Below are 23176 nucleotides of genomic sequence, written 5' to 3'. Positions count from 1 at the left end.
TCTTAATTTATTAGACTTTTTGGTATGTTCAATAAATTGAAATATAAACTGCCAAAAGGTATAAATTTCTTATTTTAAAGCTTGAAAAAATGTTTCAGTGTAGATATGCTAAGTCAATATACATTACAAATAGATCTATTATTAAAATCTGACATTTTGGAGTACTTCCTTAGGAGAAAATACTGAAAGTGATATCAAAGAATTTAGCACCATAATGGAAGACGAAAATTTAGAAATATATACTCTATATGGCATCCAATTTATATTACACTTCTATAGAACTTTCATCTTAAGATTCCTAAAGACTCATTGGAAACCCTGGTGGCGTAGTGGTTAAGAGCTACAGCTGCTAACCAAAAGGTCAGCAGTTCAAATCCAGCAGGCACTCCTTGGAAACCATATGGGGCACTTCTACTCTGTCCTATAGGGTCCCTCTGAGTCAGAATCAACTGGATGGCAGTGGGTGGTTTAATGGAATGATTTATTTCAAGCATATTCTCTTTATCAAGCATATACTCTTTATCTTTATCAATCATATACTCCTAATCTTTTATGGATGGATATATATACAAATACACACATATACAAATACACACAAAACAAAGTCATGCTTGGCAGAGCACAGGGTCAGCGGAAAAGAGGAAGACCCTCAACAAGGTGGATTGTCACAGTGGCTGCAACAATGAGCTCAAGCATAACAACGATTGTAAGGATGGCGCAGGACCAGGCAGTGTTTCGTTCTGTTGTGCATAGGGTCACCATGAGTCAGAACCCACTTGACGGCACCTAACAACAACCACAACAACATATATATAACAACATATTTATTGTTACAATATTCAAGGCAATGTGTTAAGTGCTGGGAGAAAAAGCAAAGATGAAGTGCTTCAATCACAATAATACACCATTCAAGACATGTTCAGAGTGCTATGGAAAAATAATGCAATAGTTGAGGCTGCTCCGTAGGGTATGTCATTTCCAACCCAAACATGTCTGGCACGCTCTCAAGGTTTCCAACTATCTGAACCCACATTACTAAACAAATTTAATTTCCCACTGCTGCCAACTTTCTCCATTCATTCCAGCTTAACAGGTTCCCTCACTCTTGCTCATATGTGCCACTCTCATTCTTGCCTTCTCTTGCTATGTTCTTCCCCTGCCTAGATTGCCTTTGATCCCTCCCTCTTTTCCCCAAAACCTAATCCTTTAGGGTCCAGCTAATGTATTACTTTGCCTGGGACTAATCCAATAGGTTGTTTACCTTGTACCAGACAATGTCTTAAGTGATTAACATATGTGGCCTTATTTAATTATCACAGCTCCATAAGGGAGGTAATACCCATTTTAGAGATGTGCAAAGCCCAAAGTGGTTAAGTAACTTGTCTTAAAATACACAGCTAAAAAATAGCAGAGCCCAAATTCAAGGCCTATGTGTCCGATCCAATGGCCTATGTTCCTAACAACCTTGCTATATTGCTCCCTTTTCTGATACCTTTTCTCCCAACTCATTTTCTAGTCAGTGACATGTGATTCAGCATTTAGTAGTTCTCATATATGCTAGTCTGGGCTCTTCAATTAGACTACAAATGCGTAGAAGTTTATTTATTTCCTCCCTATTTCCAATGTAGTACCAGGCATAACTTGTTAATAGAGTGAGTCTAGCAAATCTACAGAATTTTAATAAATTAGAAGAAAAGCTAGGGTTTGTAAACTAAAGTAAGTGTTGGGTTATGAACTTCCAATTTATGGACAACTTATACTTGCTCTTCAATGTTGTGTAAATTTGCCCTCACTTTGAAACGATTGAACCAACTCCTACTCACAACAAATTCTTTATCAGAATCACTTTCACTTGCTGGAAGTGCAGTTTTTAAATCATTGAAAAGACTTCGAGGCTTGTCTTGCATTAAAGCAGAGCTTTTAATCAGTTCATTGCAGTTCAAACCCCTGCTGAGAGTTCGCATTACCGTCCCAGATATGCTGAATCCCCAGGGATCTTGTTAAAATATAGATTCTGATTCAGCATATCTGGGTGGAAATGCATGATTCACCTTGGGATCATGTTAAATATAGATTGGGATTCAGTATATTTGGGGTGGAAATGCAGATTCTCAGCAGAGGTTCAAACTAGAACGAACCGGCTCAAAGCCCAGCAGGTTCAAAGTAGAGCTAAATAAGAACCATATGCACCTGTTCCAACTTACCTACAAATTCAACTTGAAGACTTAAGACACAGGAACAGGTCTCATTTGTAACCTGGGAACTGCCTATACTTGCCACTGGTTTGGGTTATTCATAGTTCTGTTAGCTCTATACAACTAATAACCCTATATGACTATTTGCCCTATAACACACTATGAAATAAAATGTCAAAGGCACACACACACACAAAAAAAACTTTAATTTTCTTAATTTTCACCAATAAGTGTTTATTGAATGACAAGTATGTGATCAAGTTTTGCAAAGCATGTGGAGGAAAATACCAAAAAGATTTAAAACATAACCCCTACTTTCAAGAAACTCTTGTTGGAAAAGTTTCTATATATATTAAATTATATGCATAATACATAATATTAAGTATCTGTTACATATAAGGATGTTGTTGTTAGTTGCCCATTGAGTTGACTCCGAATCATGGCAACCCCAGGTAAATATATGACATATATTAAATTGTATATAAATTAATACCTAAAACATGAGTTTATGCATATAATAAGCCTTAATACAGTGTCTAGCACATAGTAAGACCTCAATAAGTAGACAATGTATCATTGTCCTTCCAGTCATGGCAAATGGAGGATAGTGAGAATAATCTAAAGTCATTATTTAGAATTTGCTGGGATATATCACTAAGGTTATCATTCATTACCAAGGACATCATTCAACAAATGTTTATAGTATTTCTATTCTGAGCATGCTCAGACTTTACAGTCTAGCAGAGTCAATGTTGAGAAGGAGGTATAGAAAAACTTAAGAAATTGGGCTGCTTCTTAAAGGACCCTCTCCTAAAAGATGCCTTTTGGATTAAATCCCTGGCATGAGCTCACTTTTTTCAATACCATATATTTTTTCTCCTTAAAAATAGAGTGCAGCAAAAAAAAAAAAAAAAAGATAATGTTTTCATCTAGTTAGATGGACTCTATGATTTTATTCTATTATTAATGTAAATATACAAATGCTCTCTCGTACTTATTTTGATTACATGAATTTGGATACATTAGCCTGATGTTAGTTGAATTAAATGGAAAAATGTCACTGGTAGGTCTAACATCAAAAACAGTCTGTGTTTCTTTGAGTCTGGGGTTTATTTAGTGGATCACAATTAGGCATCCGCTAAAGGCTGGTTATTTAAATTATAAGCAGAGGGTTCAAAGCTGTAGCTAATTCATGACTCACACATCTCTAGTCGAAGTAGTAATTTAAAGTCAGGTGTGTCGTATTAATTGTAATCTTGTTTCCAAATGACAAGATAAATATCTCAAGGAACATGATATATTATGGTCATAGGTCAAACCAAATGAATGTCTAAAATAGATTAGCACTAAGTACATGCAATATGTCGTGTTTATATATTTAAAAAAGGATAAATATGTCATGTTTATAAACTTAAAAAAGGATAAATACGTGTCATGTTTATAAATTTAAAAAAAGGATAAATTGTATAAACATCTAGCAGATAGTTCATCACACATCGTCAATGTTCAGCTTTAAGTGCGTTAATACTCTGTTCACTTACAGCGTTCTCTGAAAACACCACACGCAGAGATGTTGCCAAGGCCCTGCCTGAAAATCTACTACTTGAGAAAAACTAGAACAAGATCACTTGCACCCTTTTCCAAGATGACTTGCTTGCTTTGTTACACATGAATGTGAAATGGATATATTTTGGCCCTGAAATGACTTAAACAAGGGCAATGTTATAATTAGCAAAAGTAGAAAATTAGCAAGATAACTGGTCCCTACCAAACTGTGCTAATATCTCCCTTTTTAATTCAAGCCTATCTATCAGCTGGAACCGGCCAGAACCTCATCCAGAGTCCTAGGGTAGACAACTGAGTTGTCTCCCAAAGTCACAGGGTGAATTCAGTGCAGAATTCACTGAATTCAGTGGCTGTTATTGTAATTATAAAACAAAGTTGAGAGTGATTTTCAGATTTGGGCCAAAATTAACTGTAGTGATTTCGGTACGGACTTACCCAGCTTTCCTATCCTCAAGTCCTGAAATCACTGTGAAGTATCTGAACAACTCTGTATTGCATTGTGTCTAGACGTCATTATGGAGTTCCTGGATGGTGCAGATGCTTCACGTACTTGGCTGCTAACCAAAAGGTTGGAGATTCAAGTGCACCCAGTGGCACCTCTGAAGAAAGGGCTGGCAATCTACTTTCAAGAAATCATCCACTGACAACCCTACTCTCGCACATGTGGAATCACCATGAGTCAGAACTGGAAGCAACGGTTTTTTTCGATGCCATTGTGTGCTTCTATTTTTCAGCCTGAGAATTCCTTCTGTGAAACAGCCTTGTATTTCTTGGATTCATATTTTTAAAAGTTACTTAGAGTTAGAGTGTAAGGCACTGAAGAAGCAGCAGCAAACCAACCAAATCCAGTTCACAGAATTGTTTAGCTAGCGCAGGTGTTGTTTTTGTTTTTCTATTTTTATTCGGATGTTTGAAATTCACTAAATTTGAGCGACTTTTTAAAAAAGCAGACAGCCTCAAATTGATCAACGGTATCCTCTATTCTCTACTTTTTTGTTTATTTGTTTAGTCTTTCTTTTTTTGTTGTTAATTTTATTGTGGTAAAATATATATAAAATAAAACGCGCCTTTTTAACCATTTTTAGGTGTACATTTCAGTGACATTAATTACATTCACAACGTTATAAAACCATCACCACTATTTCCAAAACCTTTCCATTACCTCATACAGAAATATTCTGTACCTTCTAGGCAATAGCTCCCTAATCTTCCCCCTCCCCGCTCCGCACCCCCACCACCAGCTCCTGGTAACCTCCTTGCCTGTTCTAGATATTTCATGTACGTGGAATCGTACAGTATTTGTCCTTTGACGTTTGGGTTCTTTCACTTAGCATACTGTTCTCTAAATTCATCCGCATCAAAGAACTTCATTCCTCTTCATGACCGAATGCTATCAAATTGTATGTCTATATCACATTATATTTATTCATTCAACTGTTGATAAACAACTGGGTTATTTTTGGCTATTGTGAGTAATGCTGCTCTGAACATTGGCCTACAAGTATCTGTTTGAGTGCCTGTTTTGACTTTTAGGGGGTATATACCTCTCTATGCCCTACTTTTTTACAAGGCCCAATTCCATACCAAGGTAGGCAGTAGAGTTTGTAGTAGATGGTTGCTGTTCCACTGAATAATAGACCTTGCTTTGCTAAGTGAAGTTTTCATGGAGCTGAAGTGGCCAAGACAACAGAGAGTGTGAGGGAAGGATAACAATGACAGTTGAGGCTAGTGGCAGAGGGAGGAAATTTGAGAAGGACAACTGGACTATCTACAAGAGAATGCTCTTAAGTTTCTACTGGACTCTGAACAATATTTTTAGTTAAATATCAATTTCTCATGATATTTGTAAAATTGTATGCATTCTGGGGAACCAACAAAATACTGAGTATCTTGGCACAAGGCAAGGGCTACGGATATTTTCGACCATGTTTGGGTAACATTAACACTAAAGGGGAAGCCCTGGCATTGGGGTTTTCTCTCTATACAAGGTATTGCTTGAAAGTTTCCTACCACACAACCAAGGGAGTCAACTGCATTTAGCTGTCGATAGGAATTGGGCACACGACCAAGGCTTGGCCAATTGGATGCTTCTGCAGGGACTTGGAAATGTAAGAGGGTGAAACACAAGGACACAGTAACAGTCAGAGATTACTTACAGCTCAGAACCCCCCAAAAAACCCCACTGCCATCTAGTCAATTCCAACTCATAGCGTCCCTATGGGAGAGAGTAGAACTGCCACTTAGAGTTCATCCCAGGCAAATATCCAGCTCAAAGCAAAAACTTTCAAATAGCCCAGGAAATTCAGAATAGATCCTTTAGTTAATCAGTTCCAACAGAGACCAAAATAATTCAACCAACTTTTTTCCAAAGTCATTTAGAAGCTTTGTCAATGAAAAGTGCTCAAAACAAACTTTATAAAAACAAAATTTTCTAGGGAAGTGTGACTTTTAAAATCCCCTTTTCCTGCATTTATTGAGATACAGTATGGTGGACTTGTTTAGAGAGTTCAAATACCAACTCGAAACTTACCAGCTGCATGCCTTTTAGCAAGTAGCTTAACCTCCCTGGGCCTCAGTTTCATCATTTGCAAAATGGATTACAAATAGGATGTACCTCACAGGGCTCCTGTGATGATTAAATGGGTTAGTATTTGTAAAGTATTTAGAATAACGCAAGTATTTGTTAAATAAAATGATTTTGAAGAAAAAAATAAAAGTTTTTGAACTATTCAAGTTAATTTCTTTATCAAATTAAGAAGGCCTCTCTTCCTGCCAGATAGAATCAGGCATGTATATTAGTTGTCTATTTTTACATAACCAACTACCCCAAAACTTAGCAGCTTAAAATGAAAATAAGCATTTATTATCTCACATAGTTTCTGTGAGAAAGGAATTCAGAAGCATGGCCATTCTGGCCCAGAGTCTTTTATGAGTTTGTAGTTAAGACATCAGCTAAGGCTGCATCATCTAAAGGTCTGACTGGGCCTGGAGGATCCACTTTCAAGGTGGCCCACTCACGTGGTGACAAGCTTGTGCTGGCAGTTGGCAGGAGGCTCGGTTTCTCACCATGTGGACCTCTCCATAGTTCTTCTTGAGGGTGGCTGGCTCCCCTACACCAAGTGATTCAAGATAGTGAAAGCAGAAGCAACACTGTTTATTATGAGCTAGTCTCAGAAGTCACATACCATCGCTCCTGCTATATTCTATTGGACACACAGACCAACCCTAATACAACCTGAGAGGGCATGAATACTAGGGGTCAAGCATTGCTAGAGGCCATCTTAGAGGCTGACTAATATGTCTGGCTAATCAGATGCTCCTGCCAGGACTTTGAACCATGAGGAAGTAAAACAAAGACACAGTGACAGCCAGAGATTAATTACAGCTCAGCACAAATATCAAGTAGAGACAGCACCAATGACAGCATCCCAAGCAAGCAATTACCCTGGTGTGTTCTAGACTGCGTTTCCATTGTCTTACATCTTTTGGTTCTTTCTCATTTGCTAATCTGTTTGCCTATTTTCCCTGTTGATTTTGTGGCATGCCCAATTCTCTCTTAATAATTTGTTTTTAATCTGCTATTGTTAGCCAATTAGTTTCTATTATTTGTAACCAAAAACCTGACGACCTAGAACTCTTCCCCTCTGCCTTCTACTATTATTAATTTCCCCTCCCTCCTCAGACTTCATATCCCAGATTACATGTTATTTCCACAAAGAAGCCTTCCCTGACTCCTTAGACTAGGATCGGCACCCCTACCCAAGCTTTCATAACATTTTTTATTTCTCATTCTTACCTTTGTTACTAAATAATTATAATGAGATATTTAACCAACATTATATAATCCATATTCCTCCAATAGAACAAAACCTCCATGAAGGCAAAGAACATGACTATCATGTTCATTGATGTATCCCCAGCACTTTTCATTACAGCTTTCCAAAATAATGAAGAATAAAAGTCAAACAAAATTTTTACTGTGTTAACTATCTTTATGAAAGAGCTGACATTCTTCAATAATCCATTTTAGTTTGAATTAAGAATGATTCTGTCTTCACTTACTTTTACATTTTCTAACGTGTTTTTTCTATTAATTTTTAAAGTTGATGTTTTCAAAGCCCAGTTTGATTTGGCCATCCTTTGTCACCAAGGATTCCAGCTGAATATTTCCTCTATTCAGTGAATTCTCTCCCTATGTGGAAGCCAAAATATAATTAAAAGTTTGCTCCATGAGCATGGAATTTGAAAACGAAGGGAGTTAATCATTTGATTTGACTGTTCAATGGCATCAGGCTAAGGGAGCTCGAATGAGAACCCAGATCTTCCTGCCAAGATGTCTGACAGGTCCATGCCAGCAATCCCTCTACAGGGAGGGGCAGTGCCAATCTTAACTCTTGCCCCTATTTCCTCTGCTTCAACTGATGACCAACTATCCCTCTTCACTTCCAGCTGTTTCATTCTTTCTTTTGGCATATTATTACTATCCAAGACCACATTTGATAGTCTGGGGGCCATTTTTTTTTAAAGATAGTTTTGCTTATCTCTGATCAGGTTCAGAGGCTGGAAAACAGGAGAAAAAGGTACATAATTCTTAGGAATGGCTCTTTAAGGTTTTTTTTTTTTTTTAGATTAGGTAAAATCAATGTGGCCTCTTTTACCAGCTTAAGAAACAATTAAGATTATAAATCTTTTTATATTCAAATTAATCATTCAATCCCCCCACAGGACCTAAGAGGATTCCAATGGCTACCTCTTGAAACCTATAAGAACTGTAGGCATCTACACAGTCCACAGTCCAAACGGTTGGTTTTTGTTTCTCAGCTACTTATCTTTAGCTGGAAAATTAAAAAGGAAAGAAGGAAGGAAGAAGAGACAGAGCGGAAGGAAAAGGGGAGAAAGAGAAGGAGGGAGAAAAGAAGGAAGGGAGGGAGGGAGGAAGAGAGGAAAGAAAGATTACAAAGAGACAAAGAAAGGAGGAAAACAGGAAAGGATGGGAAGGTAGAAAAGAAGAAAAGAGAGAAAGAAGGGAGGGAAGTAGGAACTCAAGCTGTCTAATTACTCTCGTACTAGCCCCAGTATTCAATTACCATTTCCTCTGTCACTGCCATATAAATCGACTGCATTTAACTGATCCAGTCCAGTACATTCCTTTAAGTCCTTTAAGCCTCCCCAGTGATGCAAAGGTGGTGCTACAATTAGGCTTCCAAAATTACTGTTGTTCTAATACCCTCTGGGAGCCCTGGTGGCACAGTGGTTAAGCATTCAGGTGCTAACCAAAAGGTCAGCAGTTCGAACCCACCAGCTGATCTGCAGGAGAAAGATATGGCGTCAGGGATGGATTACCCAATAAGCAAGATATGCACAGGCTTACTTGCGCTTACTTACTAATCTGTAGAGTACAATTTCACATAGTTTCACCACGTCTGTGAAATTTTTCACTACAGATTAGTAAGTAAGCACAAATTAAACCTGTGTATACCTTGTTTACTGGTTAATCCACCCTGTGTGGCAGCCTTCTTCCATAAAGATTGTTGTCGTTACACCATCAAGTTGTTTCCGACTCATTGTGACTCTATAGGTCAGAGTATAACTGCCCCATAGGGTTTCTAAGGAGCCACTGGTGGATTTGAATCGCTGACCTTTTGGTTAGCAGCCCAGCTCTTAACCATTATGCCACCAGGTCTCCTCCATAAAGATTATACCCTTAAAAATCTTTGGAGTAGTTCTAATCTGTCCTACAGGGTCACTATAAATCAGAATCAACTTGACGCATACAACAATAACAACAATACTCTCTGAGCCTAGGCCATTTTTCCTACAAAATGCCTGTTGTGTCAAGAAGGTCTTCCAGCTGCAGGCTGTTATGGAAAGAACCCTCCTTCATGATTTCCTAGAATTCACTAGTCTAAGGTACGAGGCCGGGAGTGGCATGACTGGGCCAGAGGCCAAGGCTGAGAAATGCCTTAGCATCAAGAAGGAAAACATCTGGGCCTGGACATGGAGTCCCTGGGAACACTGACCGCCCAAGGGCGGGGGAGAAAACAGTGAGCCTTGGTCCCAACTAGAACGGTATATAAGCTTGGATCCCTTGCTAGGTAGTTGCGGAAAATACTCCAGCCGGCCGCCACTGGAGAGCAGCTGCTTGCCCGTGTCAGTAAGTTTCCCTGAATAAACGTATGAATCTGGAAAGGGCTATGTGTCGGTTCTTCGGATTATCTGCCAGGACGCACAGCGAGGCTCTTTCCTTGCTGGGGCTGTCCCTTGGCAAGTGGCGTAGTCGGTAGGAATCCGAAGGGCACACCATGCCTCTCCAGGTGCGTGGGGAAAAGCGGGCTCCGCTGTGGGAAATCCCAGAGTGGGCAGGGGCGCATGCCCTGGGACTACCAGCCCAGGCTGTTGATGCCTGGGGACCTCTGCGTGAGTACGGGGACGCCCCGAAGAAGCCACAGGGATTGTTGCAGTTACTAGAGTCTTTGCATGCTGAGAAAGGAAAGAAGGCTGTTCGTGTTTTGGTTGTGGGAGTTGCGTGGCCGCTGTTGTGGGCATGGCGATATTCATGGGAGGCCCCAAAGCAAAAGCCAGATTGCCGTGCTGAGGAGGCTTGTGTGGGGTGGCTTCTACTGGCAGCATTGAGATGGGGCGTCCGATGCGGAGCCAGCCACCAGGGCCCTAGTTAGGCAGCTGGAAGCTGAGCTGCAACTGGAGGATTTGCGTGCAGCATAGTCGCCCTCCGCTGAAACATTAGTGCCCCCTTTGCAAAAGCAAGAGAGGTCTGCAGGGGACATCCCCGGGTGGCCAGTGACCTCTATGTGGGGAGGTCTGGCCCTAATGCTTTTCTGTGGGAAAGATCCCAGGTTGGCGAGCGAAGCCCGACTAGCTCGGTCAGTAAAGCATGGGACTGGAGGTAGTTGGAGAGGCTAAACAGGTCCCTGGGTCTGAGAACACCCTGTAACACCCAGTGCACAGCAAGAGTTAAAACAGCAGGGAAAAAAGGAAAAAAGGAGTAAAAAGCCCTTCAAGACAGCTTGTGTTGAGCCACCTTGAAGAGACCTCAGAATTCCCTAACACCTGCCCAGCCAAGATAACTGAACAGCAACCTAGCCACAGCTGCAATGGTAAGGGGAAACCTAAAAGAGGGGGGCCCACCTGCAGGTTACCAGGCAACTGGGCTGGACCTATGCTTGCACTTGGTGTGGTGGAGGCCTGGCCCTACAAATGAGTGAGGGCTCTGCCAGCTTTTCCCAGATCTTCTTTCAGAAATAATTAAGATCGAGGATTAAGCCTAATTTCTCTGTCACCAGTGAGGAGCACAGGCCTTGTGTTGCAATTAAAGTTCCATGAGGTATACTTTGGGTCTGAAGTCACTGTCATTGAGACACTGCTCAGTTCTGCTCCTGAGAGGCTTCTATTACTTGTGTGGATAGTCATCAGGAAAGCCCCTATGTTGGGAGTGGAAAACAGCCAACGAACAGACCAGTCTTAACCAGCTGACTGCAGAGGCTGAAGCATTGTCTGCTCCAGAGCAAAGAGGTGTGCAACTGACCACCTTCTGGGTTTAAGAGAGGACCGTCCATGGAGATTCACACACCATCCTAGACCGGGCCTACACACATGGACTGCCACTGGCATCGGAAAATGCTGGACAGCACGAGAAAGCTGACCCACCTATGAGACCCTGGCCAAGGCTAAAACCTGTTCAAGGACAGATTCCCAAGCCAACAGACCAGGGTGTTCTTGGCAGGTAAATCATATCCGGGCTTTTTATCCTATACAGAGGCTTCCACTGGGTCTTGAATGAACTCTTCACATTCTTTATCACCCCAAGACAAAGGGGCAATTTAGCACTTCAATGGACAGGTTTAAATGGCTGATGGGAGGGCACAAGACAACCCCAGCCTGGAACATGCATCTCAGACAAGCAGTCTGGGGTCTAAATGCAGCAGTTCCCTGCCAGAGCATTTCTTACTTGTGCCGTATGTTTGCTCAAACTGTCTATTCTATAAAATGTGTTTCTTTGGTGTAGAATCGTTCCGGAGAAAAGATCAGGGTTTCACAAAGGGACTGATTGGAGCCCATGAGAGGAAGCCAAGCCTAAGGATCCCCAACCGAAGGGTGGAAATCTCCCCGACTCCTCGACTAGAGGTGTGGCCAAGGTGTGCCGCAGGTGCAGGAAGCCCTCTGCTGGGTGACAGGGGACCGGAGGCCACACATTGAAATGATCATATACTGGACCTCCACTAACAAGCTTTGCTTTGGTGGACACTGGTGCACAATGCAACCTGATGTATGGTAACCCAGATAGGTTTAAAGGGCCACTAACAGCTATTGATGGGTACGGGGGTGGGGCTGTCAGAGTGTGCCAAATCAAACTAGTGCTGCAGATTAGAAGGCTACCTCCAAAGGCCCACAAAGAATACGTAGCCCTGATACCAAAATACATTCTGGGGAAAGATATCTTGTTGGGGCTGGAGCTGCAGGCCTCCAGTGAGTTCCACCTGCAAGTGAGAGCCGTAAAAACTGTATTACAAGGTAATGCTAAGTGGTCCCCTGTGCAGTTGCACTCCCCAGCTCAGGTCATGGCCCTTAAGCAGTACCACCTCCCTGGTGGGCACCAAGAAATCACTGAGGCCGTGCAGGAGCTACACCCAGCGGGGATTCTGAGACCAGCTAAGAGCCCCTTTAATAGTCCTGTCTGGCCAATGCACAAGCCGGACGGCTCCTGGAGACTGACAGTAGACTACTGGGAATTGAATAAGGTGACTCTCGCTTGTTTGCAGCTGTACCCAACATCGCACAGATGATAGGGCAAATGGGGGAGGCATTGGGCACTTACCACTTTGTGCTCAACTTGACTAATGCTTTCTTTAGCATCCCTCTACACTCAGACAGCCAGGACCAGTTTGCCTTCAGTCGGGAGGTGAGGCAGTGGACTTTAACCGTACTCGCACAAGGGTACCAGTATAGTCCCACCATATGCCGTGGCATGGTTGCCACTGACCTCAAGCTGTGGATTCCCCCTGCTGAGGTGGCCGTATTCCACTATATTGATGATGTCATGCTGACCTCTGACTCATTCGCTTCTTTGCAGACTGTAGCTGGTGAGGCAGTCATGCACCTCCAGTCGTGGGGATGGGCAGTGAACGAGGGAAAAATGCAGCAGCCTGGTTTGTCAGTCAAGCACTTGGGTGTTATGTGGTCGGGTAAGACGCAAGTGATGCCTGAAGTGGTGATAAAGTCCAAGCCTACCCCCGTGCAATTGAGGGGGCAATTGGGGAGCTCCTAGAGTACTAACACCCCTTCATACTCCATTTAGCCCAAACCCTATGGCCCCAGTATAGGTTAGTGAAAAAAGAAGTGAGACTGAAGGAGAGAGAAACGAAAAGATTGGATGAGAAAGTGATATGGGCAGCTAGAGGGGAAGAGAATGAGTGAGTGAGAGAGAGACAGGTAAAACTGGGGAGAGATCTAGACAGTGAGGGTGTGAGAGAGACAGAGAATGTGAAAAAAGGAGCAGTGTGGGACTGAGAGACAAAGGAAGAGGAGGCCTTCCAGCAGGTGAAGGTAGCTATAAAACAAATATAGGCTTTAGGAGTGTTAATACAAGGTCAGCCGTGCGAATTGGACATGGCCTGTTACCCTGAGGGGTACAGGTAGGGCCTGTGGCAATGGCAAAGCAACAAGAGAGTGCCACTGGGAATCTGGTCCCAGTTGTGGCGAGCAGCAAAAGAGAGGTACAGCATGTTGGAGAAAGTCATGTGCAGTGTATAATGCCCAACTGCAAGTGGAAGCAAGTTCTCATAAAGGGCCAAATTGCCTTTTACTGGGAGCACCAGAGCAGGACTAATACCTCTTGTCCCCTCAGTGATGATTTGGACCCCTGACAACAGTGTGCTAGAACCCTGTTAGTTGTTGCCAACAGTTGGATAAGGAAGCAAAAGCAAAGCCTGTGGGCAGGGGCATACCCATCGCCCAAGGGGTGGCTTTGGACATGTGGCTTGCATGGGTGGTTGTAACTGCCCTACAACTGGGTGGAGCGCTGCACCTGGGGGCAGTTGTACATAGCTGCTAATATTTACACCACCCTCCCCAGTGTTCCCAGCAATTGGTAAACTGTAACAGCCCAGCACTGATACCAGCACACATCATGGTAGTTTTGCCCCTTGTCCCTGTTCTTGTCCCAGGCCACTACTATAGCTGTGGAGTGGCAGGTAGAGGTGCTAGCCAGACACACCACGGCTGCACTTCACAACGCCAGGTGGGCTAACGCTCTTCTGAATGTGGAGACTCAACAAATACAGAAGGTCGTCCTTCAGAGTAGGATGGCCCTTAACATCCTGACTGGCACCCAGGGTGGCACCTGTGCCATGATAAAAACTGAATGTTGCATGTATAGCCCAGATGCCTCTAAAAATGTGTCTTTGGCTATGCAGGACTTGCAGCAACACATCACTGCTATCAAACATGGCACCGCTGACCCTATCTCTAGCTGGCTGCAATCCCTCCCACCCACCTGGCGGACAGGCTTCTGGATGATATTGGGACTCTTATTACTGTCTTTTCCTGTGTTGCTGGTAATACTGAGTATGTGGTCTGGTTTTGCAGTGCTCCTCCGCATACCAAGTTCGAGGGCTATTGTGGAAGAGGGGGCGATAAGATTGTAAGGACATTAAGAGGGTATGAAGGGGTGGGCTGTAGGGTAATGCTATTCAGTTATATGGATCCCCTCCTAATGTAATCAGCTTTGCTCTTCCCCAAAGCATGCTGGGGGTGAATTCAGTGTGGATTTGGACTAAGGTACCAGGCTGGGAGTGGCATGACTGGGCCAGCGGCCAAGGCTGAGGAGTGCCTTAGCAACAAGAAGGAAAACATCTGGGCCTGGACGTGGGGTCCCTGGGAACACTGACCGCCCAAGGACATGGGAGAAAACAATGAGCTTTGGTCCCATCTAGAATGGTATATAAGCTTGGATCCCTTGCTAGGTGGTTGCGGAAAATACTCCAGCCGGCCGCCACTGGAGAGCAGCTGCTTGCCCGTGTCAGTAAGTTTCCCTGAATAAACGTGTGAATCTGGAAAGAGCTATGTGTCAGTTCTTCGATTATCTGCCAGGATGCACAGTGAGGGTCTTTCCTTGCTGGGGCTGCCCCTCGACACCAATGAACAAAAAACTCTGTTCTCTATTGCCAAGTAGCCCCCTATACTTCTAGATAAAGAAAATATACAGCCCATAATCATTAAATATATTATGAGAAAACATGGACCTAATTGGAGAAGTGTGATGTAGTAGATAATTAGCCTGTTTAGCCTAGATTTTTATTTTTTTTAAGAGTCCCCTAAATTTTGTTCAGGTATCTACCCTTCCTGAATACAGCCTACAACTCCCTGCTCCCATATCTTTAGAGACAGGCATGTGCCACAGGCCTAAACCAATTCTATTTCCCTGGACACAGTGATTGCTTCAGGGATGGTCCATGACTCAGTGTCAGCCAGTGAGAACAATGTGTCTGCTCTACTCACATAAAGAGAAGCTCTTTCTTGTCGGTTGACCTGAGTAAGCACCAGTAGAAAGCCTGTCTAAAAACGTGGCCAATGCAAAGGAAGCAGAGCTAGCAATAAATCCTGGTAGTATCAGCTATAGGGTACACAATAGGGTACACAACTAATGAAATAATAAACTTGCTTTTTGGTTGATTTTTTTTTCTTCTGGATTGAGATTTCTGTTGCTTTCTACCAAAAGATTCTCATCTGATTCATATGAACTAATTAGTATATTAGAAAGTTTAAATTGGTGATGTACTGAGTAGACAGGAAGGGGTGGGGAAGAGTTATTTTCTTCTTCTCTTTACATTTGTGCCTATTGTAACCACTTTAACAACAGGAAATATGGTTTAATTGGAAATAGGCTAACCTGATTCTAAGAATAATCATCCAAGGCTAACTGCCTGTGCAGTCTTGGTGTCAGATAAATTGGCTCTCCTGTTATAAGGTGCATCTCTCCTCGTTAGTACTTGATTAGACAACAACAACAAAAATAACCTCTTAGAACTGAAATAACAGCTTTCTGGATTCCATTTTTCTCAGCAAGATAATGAGCATAGCACATTGTTTAGCATGTTTTTAATTGGATATACAATGTTTTTCTATGATCAATGCCTGTGTGCTTAGAACTTCATTACATCTAAGAATTACCACATAAAGAATTTCCTTGTATTTGTTACAAGCATATTCCTACATGCAAAGATAATTGCTACAACCTGACTATGCATTTCTTTAAAAGTATCTACCTAATGTCATTGAGTACTTAACCTGGTAGAAAGACTCTCTGACTTTGAACGTGATTTGTTCTTTCCAAACTAAAATATTTATTTATTTATTTTCATTATTATACTTTAGATGGAGGTTTACAGAACAAACTAGCATCTCACTAAACAATTAGTATACATATTGTTTTGTGACATTGGTTAACAACCCCACAACATGTCAACACTCTCCTTCTTGACCTTGGGTTCCCTATTACCAGTTTTCCTGTCCTCTCCTGCCTTCTAGTCCTTGCCCCTGGGCTGGTGTACCCTTTTAGTCTTGTTTTGTTTTATGGGCCTTTCTGACCATTGACTGAAGGGTAAAACTCAGGACTGACTTCATTACTGAGCTAAAAGGGTGTCCAGGGGCTATACCTTCAGGGTTTCTACAATCTCTGTTAGGCCAGTAAATCTGGTCTTTTTTCTTTGAATTAGAATTGTGTTCTACATTTTTCTCCAGCTCTGTCCGGGACCCTGTATTGTGATCCCTGTCAGAGCAGTCAGTGGTGGTAGCTGGGTACCATCTAGTTGTGCTAGACTCAGTCTGATGGAGCCTGTGGTAGTTGTGATCTGTTAGTCCTTTGGACTCATCTTTCCCTTGTGTCTTTGGTTTTCTTCATTCTCCCTTGATCCAGACAGGGTGAGATGAGCAGGATATCTTAGATGGTTACCCACAGGCCTTTTTTTTTTTTTTTTTTACTGTTGAACATTTATTGAGCTCTAACAACATGGTAGGCGCCACACACAACATCAGACACAGTACCTGCCCAATGGGCTTACAATCTAACCTGTGGACAAGAACCCTTTTTTAATGTTACCATGAGTTTGCAATTCATAAAAATGAGGTACTAACTGCGCTCGTTAGTGCAGGAAAAGAGTCTATGGAATCACACTGGCTTTTTAACAGGTTTCTCTATGTAAGCAGGCACAGTTGACCTTACTACTTATTCTCTTGAAGTATGGCTGGCATTTCCCCAAATTTGGTGATTTTGCAATGTGTACAACCATCTATAAAGATAGAGCCACCAAACCCCAATGTCTGAAAACTAGGGTTCAGATCTGGCCTTTAGTCTAGAAGAAAAAGTTTGCATGTATTTTTAGGCAAACTCTGTTATTCTAAAAAGGCCCTAGGAAAAAATAGTAACAGGGGCAAATCTCCTTTTCAGTGTTCCTAGAAGGTCCACCACAGTAGCTCCCCAAGGCAGCCCCTCAAGTGCCCTTTGCTCTCAAGGTCTTTTGTCCTCATACCCCAGAGATGCAAATGCTTAGTAACATTTGCTGGGTTCTGTCTGGGCATCTGCCCTGGAGGAGGTGTTTCTGAGGGCAGAGGCCTCTCAGAGCCTCATAGATCACAACTCAGAGGTGGTGTTTGTCCTTGGCAACATGTCATATTAATTTGTAACTTCTATCTCTAGAGAGTAGCAAAAAAGTACCACAGGTCTCCAGAACGTATCAGTAATTTGTAAAAATACAGCTTGGTAAAATATCTGCCACTGACAAAAATTCATAAAGATGGCTCTTATAAAAGCTTGTCCTTTTCTTTTCATAGTAAAGTTAAGTGGTAAGTCACACATTTATCTGTTAACAGAAGAATAAATCGATTTCATACGGAAGGAAATGTTATGTATTTAAAGCAAATTATTTACATCTTCATTTTTGTTACTTCTGTGCTTCCTCTAGATTGCAATATTTTTGGTCTCTTCACTCTGATCCTGATGGACTGATAACTTACCCCTTATTACATTTACGTTCCCAATTCTTTGTTCATGTACGTCTTGAATTTCAGCAAGATATGAAAATGCAGACCCCAGGGTTGCATTTTGTAATGACACAGGACTGTTTAATCCTGCGTGTGGCCACTGTTACCATTTCTACTGCAGTTTCCTCTGTGCTTATATGAAAAGTATTTAAAAAAGACCAACTGGCACATTTGGAATGTGTGTTCTGACCAAGTACAGAGGGAGGCTCTTGCCTTTTCATTTAGAAAATTCAGGTTATGCTGACAAGCCATACTTCTAAATAAATTATAATTTGATTTGAAAAGGTTGCCTGCAGGTACTTTAGCATTTTATAAAGAGCAAACATACCTTGTCCTCCTCCCCAAGTCAGTAACAAATTTATCTTACAAAACAATCCTTGGTATTTTTTTTAAGTTGAATTAAAAAAAAATACATGAATAAACAAACAAAAATACATAACATGAAGGCTTTGCGCTATTGCTCTAAGAAGCAGGTGAAAGACTGATAAATAGACGCCAAGGTCCTGGGTGCTTCTCTTTAGTTCATTGTGCTAAAAGTATTTCAGCTTTCCAAGCTCTGTATTTTCTACATTTTTATTGAAACATAAACGTAAGGCTCAACTACGTCCCTATGTAGAATCTCCAGAATGCAAATCAGAAAAAGAATTTTTTTGAGATTTTATTCAGATTTTTTGTTTGTTTGTTTAATTGAGCCACTAATGTATGGAGTCCCTGGGTAGTTCAAATGGTTAATATGCTCGGCTGCTAACCGAAAGGTTGGAGGTTCAGGTTCATCCGGAGGCACTTCGAAGAAAGACCTGGTGATCTACTGGAAAACCAGCCGCTGAAAACCCTATGGAGCACAGTTCTGCTCTAACACACATGGGGTCACCATGGTCGACATCAACTCCACGGCAACTGGTTTTGGTAACATTTAGTACAGGGCACTGGAATGGTTAAAAAAAACGCAGATGGCATAGTCAAGCCACACTAAAAAAAAAAAAGAAGGTATAATTTATTTGAACAGTTATATCAAGAATGGCCCTAAGTTCACTGAAATATTACTTTGGATTGCTTGAAAGTACTTTGCCTACAGGTGAGGCTGATCCTGAGGGCGCACGAACACAGCCTGACTGATCCACTCATAACTCGCTGTGTATCCATCTGAACACAGATTTCGTGCTTACCCATTTCTGTTTTATGCAACAGGCTCAGTTTTCCCACACTGGTGCTTCTCTTCATGCTAGAACTGCTTATGTCTACAGAGTCTCTGAAGAAGCGAAATTTTTTTTCTTTGTATTAAACACGGCATACAGAATTCTTCCTCAGCATTTGGCCTATCGGTGTAGCTACAAACCAGAGTTCTTCATAAAAACAAAGGCAGATGAAAAAGTTGAATAAAAGCATTACTTCATGTTCTTTCTCTCTAAATTACTGACTTGTGATATTGGTATTGGCATCCTTACTGTCCTTTTACCAACTTTTCATATTTGGCATCGTGTGTGAGTATAACAGAGAAAATCCTATCACTAGATGAGGAAAACTAAAAATAGAGCCTCCACCTCAGTCAGTGTGCCAGAGCGGAAAGTGGACCGGTGCTTTCATGGCCCCGGCTGCCATCATCAACATCGCCACCATCGTCATTGATGGCCCTCGGCTTCAGCACTCTCACGTTTTCTCTTCATGTTACTTATTGAGCTGTTCATCAACATAAAAATCAAAGAAAATGGGGTGCATGATCAATGCATGGATAATGTTAAGTGTGAATTTAGGGTTCACTGAGCTAGTAGAGATTATTTGAATGTCTATGCAAATCACACTGCCATTTCTCCCCAGTGTTTTCAAAAAACCTAAAAAAAAAGAAAGTAAAAGAAAACCCTCACCTGCACTTGAATTCTATTGTCAACTTGCTGTTAACAACTTTTGCTTTAACGTATGCGTTACATTAATACCTCACGTTATTACATATATGAAGCCAAATTACACTAACTTTGTTGCTTACAGCCTCAGATCTTACTCCCAATACACATTCCAATAAATTTACTCTGTAAAAACAATACATTTTTTTATTTTTATTTATTTATTTTGCAGTAAACTTTCAACTACAAGCCTCGAATATGCAAAAGATGTTCCAAGGACAAGCAGAACAGGACTGATAAAACCCAAACTGACTAAATGTGTTCTCACAATATAAGCTGGCATAAAAATAAATAAAATTCTCTATGATCACAATAGCAACAATAATGTACACATAATAAAGGTTTGTGAAATGAATACTAACTATCCTAACTCTAGTTGCAAAAGAAAATGACAGTTCATTTTAAAAGTTTACATTTGAAAGTCATTGCTTTGTCTGGGTTCCTATAGGGCTGCTGCCGATTCCAGCTTTGAAATGGAAAGAATCCACCTTGAGTTATTAGCTCAAATTGTTTTGGCATTGGGAACAATAACTCATTGCCTTTATTGTGGAGTGACACAAAAAGCCTCACTAACTTCACACACAGAAACTGAGTTTGTGTACATAACAACATGAGTTGTGAGAAGCATAAACTCTCAACTAGCTATTTCTAATACGGAATAGGTATTTTACAATATGGTCAAACTTTACACATACATGGCCTCGAAACTGAAGGACGATTTTCATTTCATCTTCAATATACCAACATTATGCATCTAGGAATTAATTCCTGGGTTGGTTCTGTCACAGAGAGGAAATCCCACCCTTAAGCACTGAGCGATGATTTAGAAACGACAATTTATATTGAGCTGTTTGGCCATGGTGGGGTAAAGGCAGGGGTATGATGAGCATAACTGCCTTAATAAAAGGATCCTAGACGTGTATAAGTCTGTGCATAAATCTTCATCATCCGTAGTGGTTAAGGGCAACTTCATGCAACCAAATAATATTAAATTAAATTGATAACCTTAAAAAAGGCTAAAATGTCTTTTTTTTTTTTTTTCAAAAAAACGGAGAGCAATGTGAATAACGTACATAAAAACTGGGGTCTGTCAATGACAACAATGCCTGTCTTGGTTCACATCAAACCCAAGAATATTAGACAACCAGACGTATACAACCTCCTTGTGGTTTCTCTTAACAGGCAGCATTCTTTATGGTAGTTAAGTCCCTTCGCTGGTTTTCGGCAAGTCTGAAGCTCTGTTTCGTGCGTCATTGCTGGCATCTCCACCCTCAGAGCTGCTTTTTGTTTTCCTCTTCTTTGCAGTCCTTGTCATCTTCATCCCCTGGAGATTTCCAGGATTGTTCAGAGGATTTCTTTGAAGTGTATGATTTTTTCCATTTTGAGCCTGCTTTTTCATTCTTTCTTTTGCCATTTCCATCCTCTTCTACTCTGTCACCTTCACTGCTCGCATCTGCAGTATTTCCACCTACTCCCTCAGCTTCCGAAGAGCTCTGTTGCTGAATTGCCTGGTATCCAGTAAACTTTACTCCTGGGTTATTTCCTATTTCCCACAATCCTTCATTAAATCCTTTCCGTTTGTTTGACTTTCCAAAGTCGTCTTTGTATTCCTTATATGGAAAAAGGTCTTTGGGACCTAGAAATGCAGGTTCCTGGGTGCCAAAAAAGAAGATAGGATACTTACCTGCCGGAGGCTTCACAGCTCCTTCTAGGAGTTCATCAGTCCGGGCCGGCCAGTGCAGGTAGCCCTTCATCTCGGCAAAGACCAGGTCGCCCGCCTTGTACTCGCAGGGCCGCCGATGCGCCATCCCGCCGCTCCCGTTCTCGGTCGCCCTCGGTCACCACCGAAGATACCGGGAGGCCGCCCGCCCCGCAGGCCGATTGACCACTCACAAGCTTTTAAGACTCCAGACGCTACTCACAAAAGTAGAATGTAGAATACCAAAATAAAATATTTTTAAAGAATAAAATTTGAACTTATTTTTGTTTCACCATGAAGTCCTAAGCACTTACCAATAGCCCATTCTATGTTGTTCTCTTAGAAGAGAAAAAAAGGAAACTGAGGATGCAATCCTTGCCTTCCAAAAGTTTATAAACTGACTCTAGTTACAAAGTGGGCAGGGTGAAAAAATTTTAGTACCATTTACACAGCAATATACAAATGAATATTATACAGGACAATTAAGGTATAGGAAGATAATCGATAAAACAGTTTCTCAATGTTATTTGACCCATCAGAGCGAAATTAGTCAGGAAATGCTGCTTAAAAATACATTGATACTCAAGAGTCATATAATACCCCAAAATGAATGGTTTTTATCATTCATCTATTCAACAAATTATTCTATACTTTTTTTGTGTTAGGTGCTGTGTTAGATATCCCTGCTCTCTTATTTTATTTAGTCTTTCATTTTGGGTGGACATCAGTTGCGTACACAGAACCATTATTCTGGTTCATGACACACTATCATCACTGATTTATTCAAGGGCCACAACTGGATTATTTCCAGTGTGAGGCTTTTATAAGCACAAGTACACGCTTCCTGGTATACATGACCATACATACATAGCAAGCGGAATTGTTAAGTCAAGCCCAGCCCCAAATGGTATACAAATGCTTAGTTTACAAGATAACGCCAACTTCTTTCAGAAGTCGTTTAACTCATTTACATTCCTACTAGTAATGTATAAGAAATCCAGTTGATCTACATCCTCACCAACACTTGATATTGTTGGATCGTTTAATTTTTGCCAGCCTATTTTGTGTAAAACACTTTGCCATCAATCAACTCTGGCTCATAGCAACCCTATAGGACCAAGAAGAACTGCTCCCATAGGGTTTCCAAGGCTATAATCTTTACGGAAGCGGATTGCTACATCTTTCTCCCACAGGACAGCTGGTTGAGTTCGAACCCACAACCTTTCAGTTAGTAGCCAAGTGCTCTGTGGGTGAAAGACCTGGCAATCTGCTCCCATAAAGATTACAGCCTAGAAAACCCTATGGGGCAGTTTTACTCTCTCACATGGGGTTGCTATGAGTCAAAAATCGACTTAACATCACCCAACAACAACAACAAGGTAAGCATAAGAGATAATAGAAGTCTCAAAAGGTAATGATCTTCATTTGCATTCAGAGAATCAATGCTAGCATATTTTCTTCATCATTGTTCCAGGGTTTTTAAAATAGGCAGATATTTAAATTTCCATTTTTATGAGTGGACAAATTGAGTAATTGAGAAATGAGGCAACTTTCCTAAAGTCACTCAAGCCATTTAGCCTCACAAACAGACCTCGTAAACCCTGTGATTATGCAAACCTATTTTTGTTCTTCTCATGGTAAATGAATTGGAAAAGCAAGTATAATTCCAATATCATACGAATCCAGAGCATCTTTTTAAAAACAGTTCTAAAAGCGCTATGTGATTAGCTACTTTAATTCTGTCCTTTGTTCTCATGAGAGAT

General features: G+C 41.3%; 1 protein-coding gene across 1 annotated transcript; it reads right to left on the bottom strand.

Moving 5' to 3' along the window:
* Positions 1–20836: 20836 nt before the first annotated feature.
* Positions 20837–21623, bottom strand: LOC126077859 (hepatoma-derived growth factor-related protein 3-like). The gene has a single exon (XM_049887582.1). The coding sequence runs from the start codon at positions 21520–21522 to the stop codon at positions 20986–20988; it is 537 nt and encodes a 178-aa protein (XP_049743539.1). The 5' UTR covers positions 21523–21623; the 3' UTR covers positions 20837–20985.
* Positions 21624–23176: the final 1553 nt, after the last annotated feature.

This window comes from Elephas maximus, chromosome 6 (assembly GCF_024166365.1).
Source record: "Elephas maximus indicus isolate mEleMax1 chromosome 6, mEleMax1 primary haplotype, whole genome shotgun sequence".
Taxonomy (NCBI): domain Eukaryota; kingdom Metazoa; phylum Chordata; class Mammalia; order Proboscidea; family Elephantidae; genus Elephas; species Elephas maximus.
This window is presented reverse-complemented; position numbering and strand designations above follow the sequence as displayed.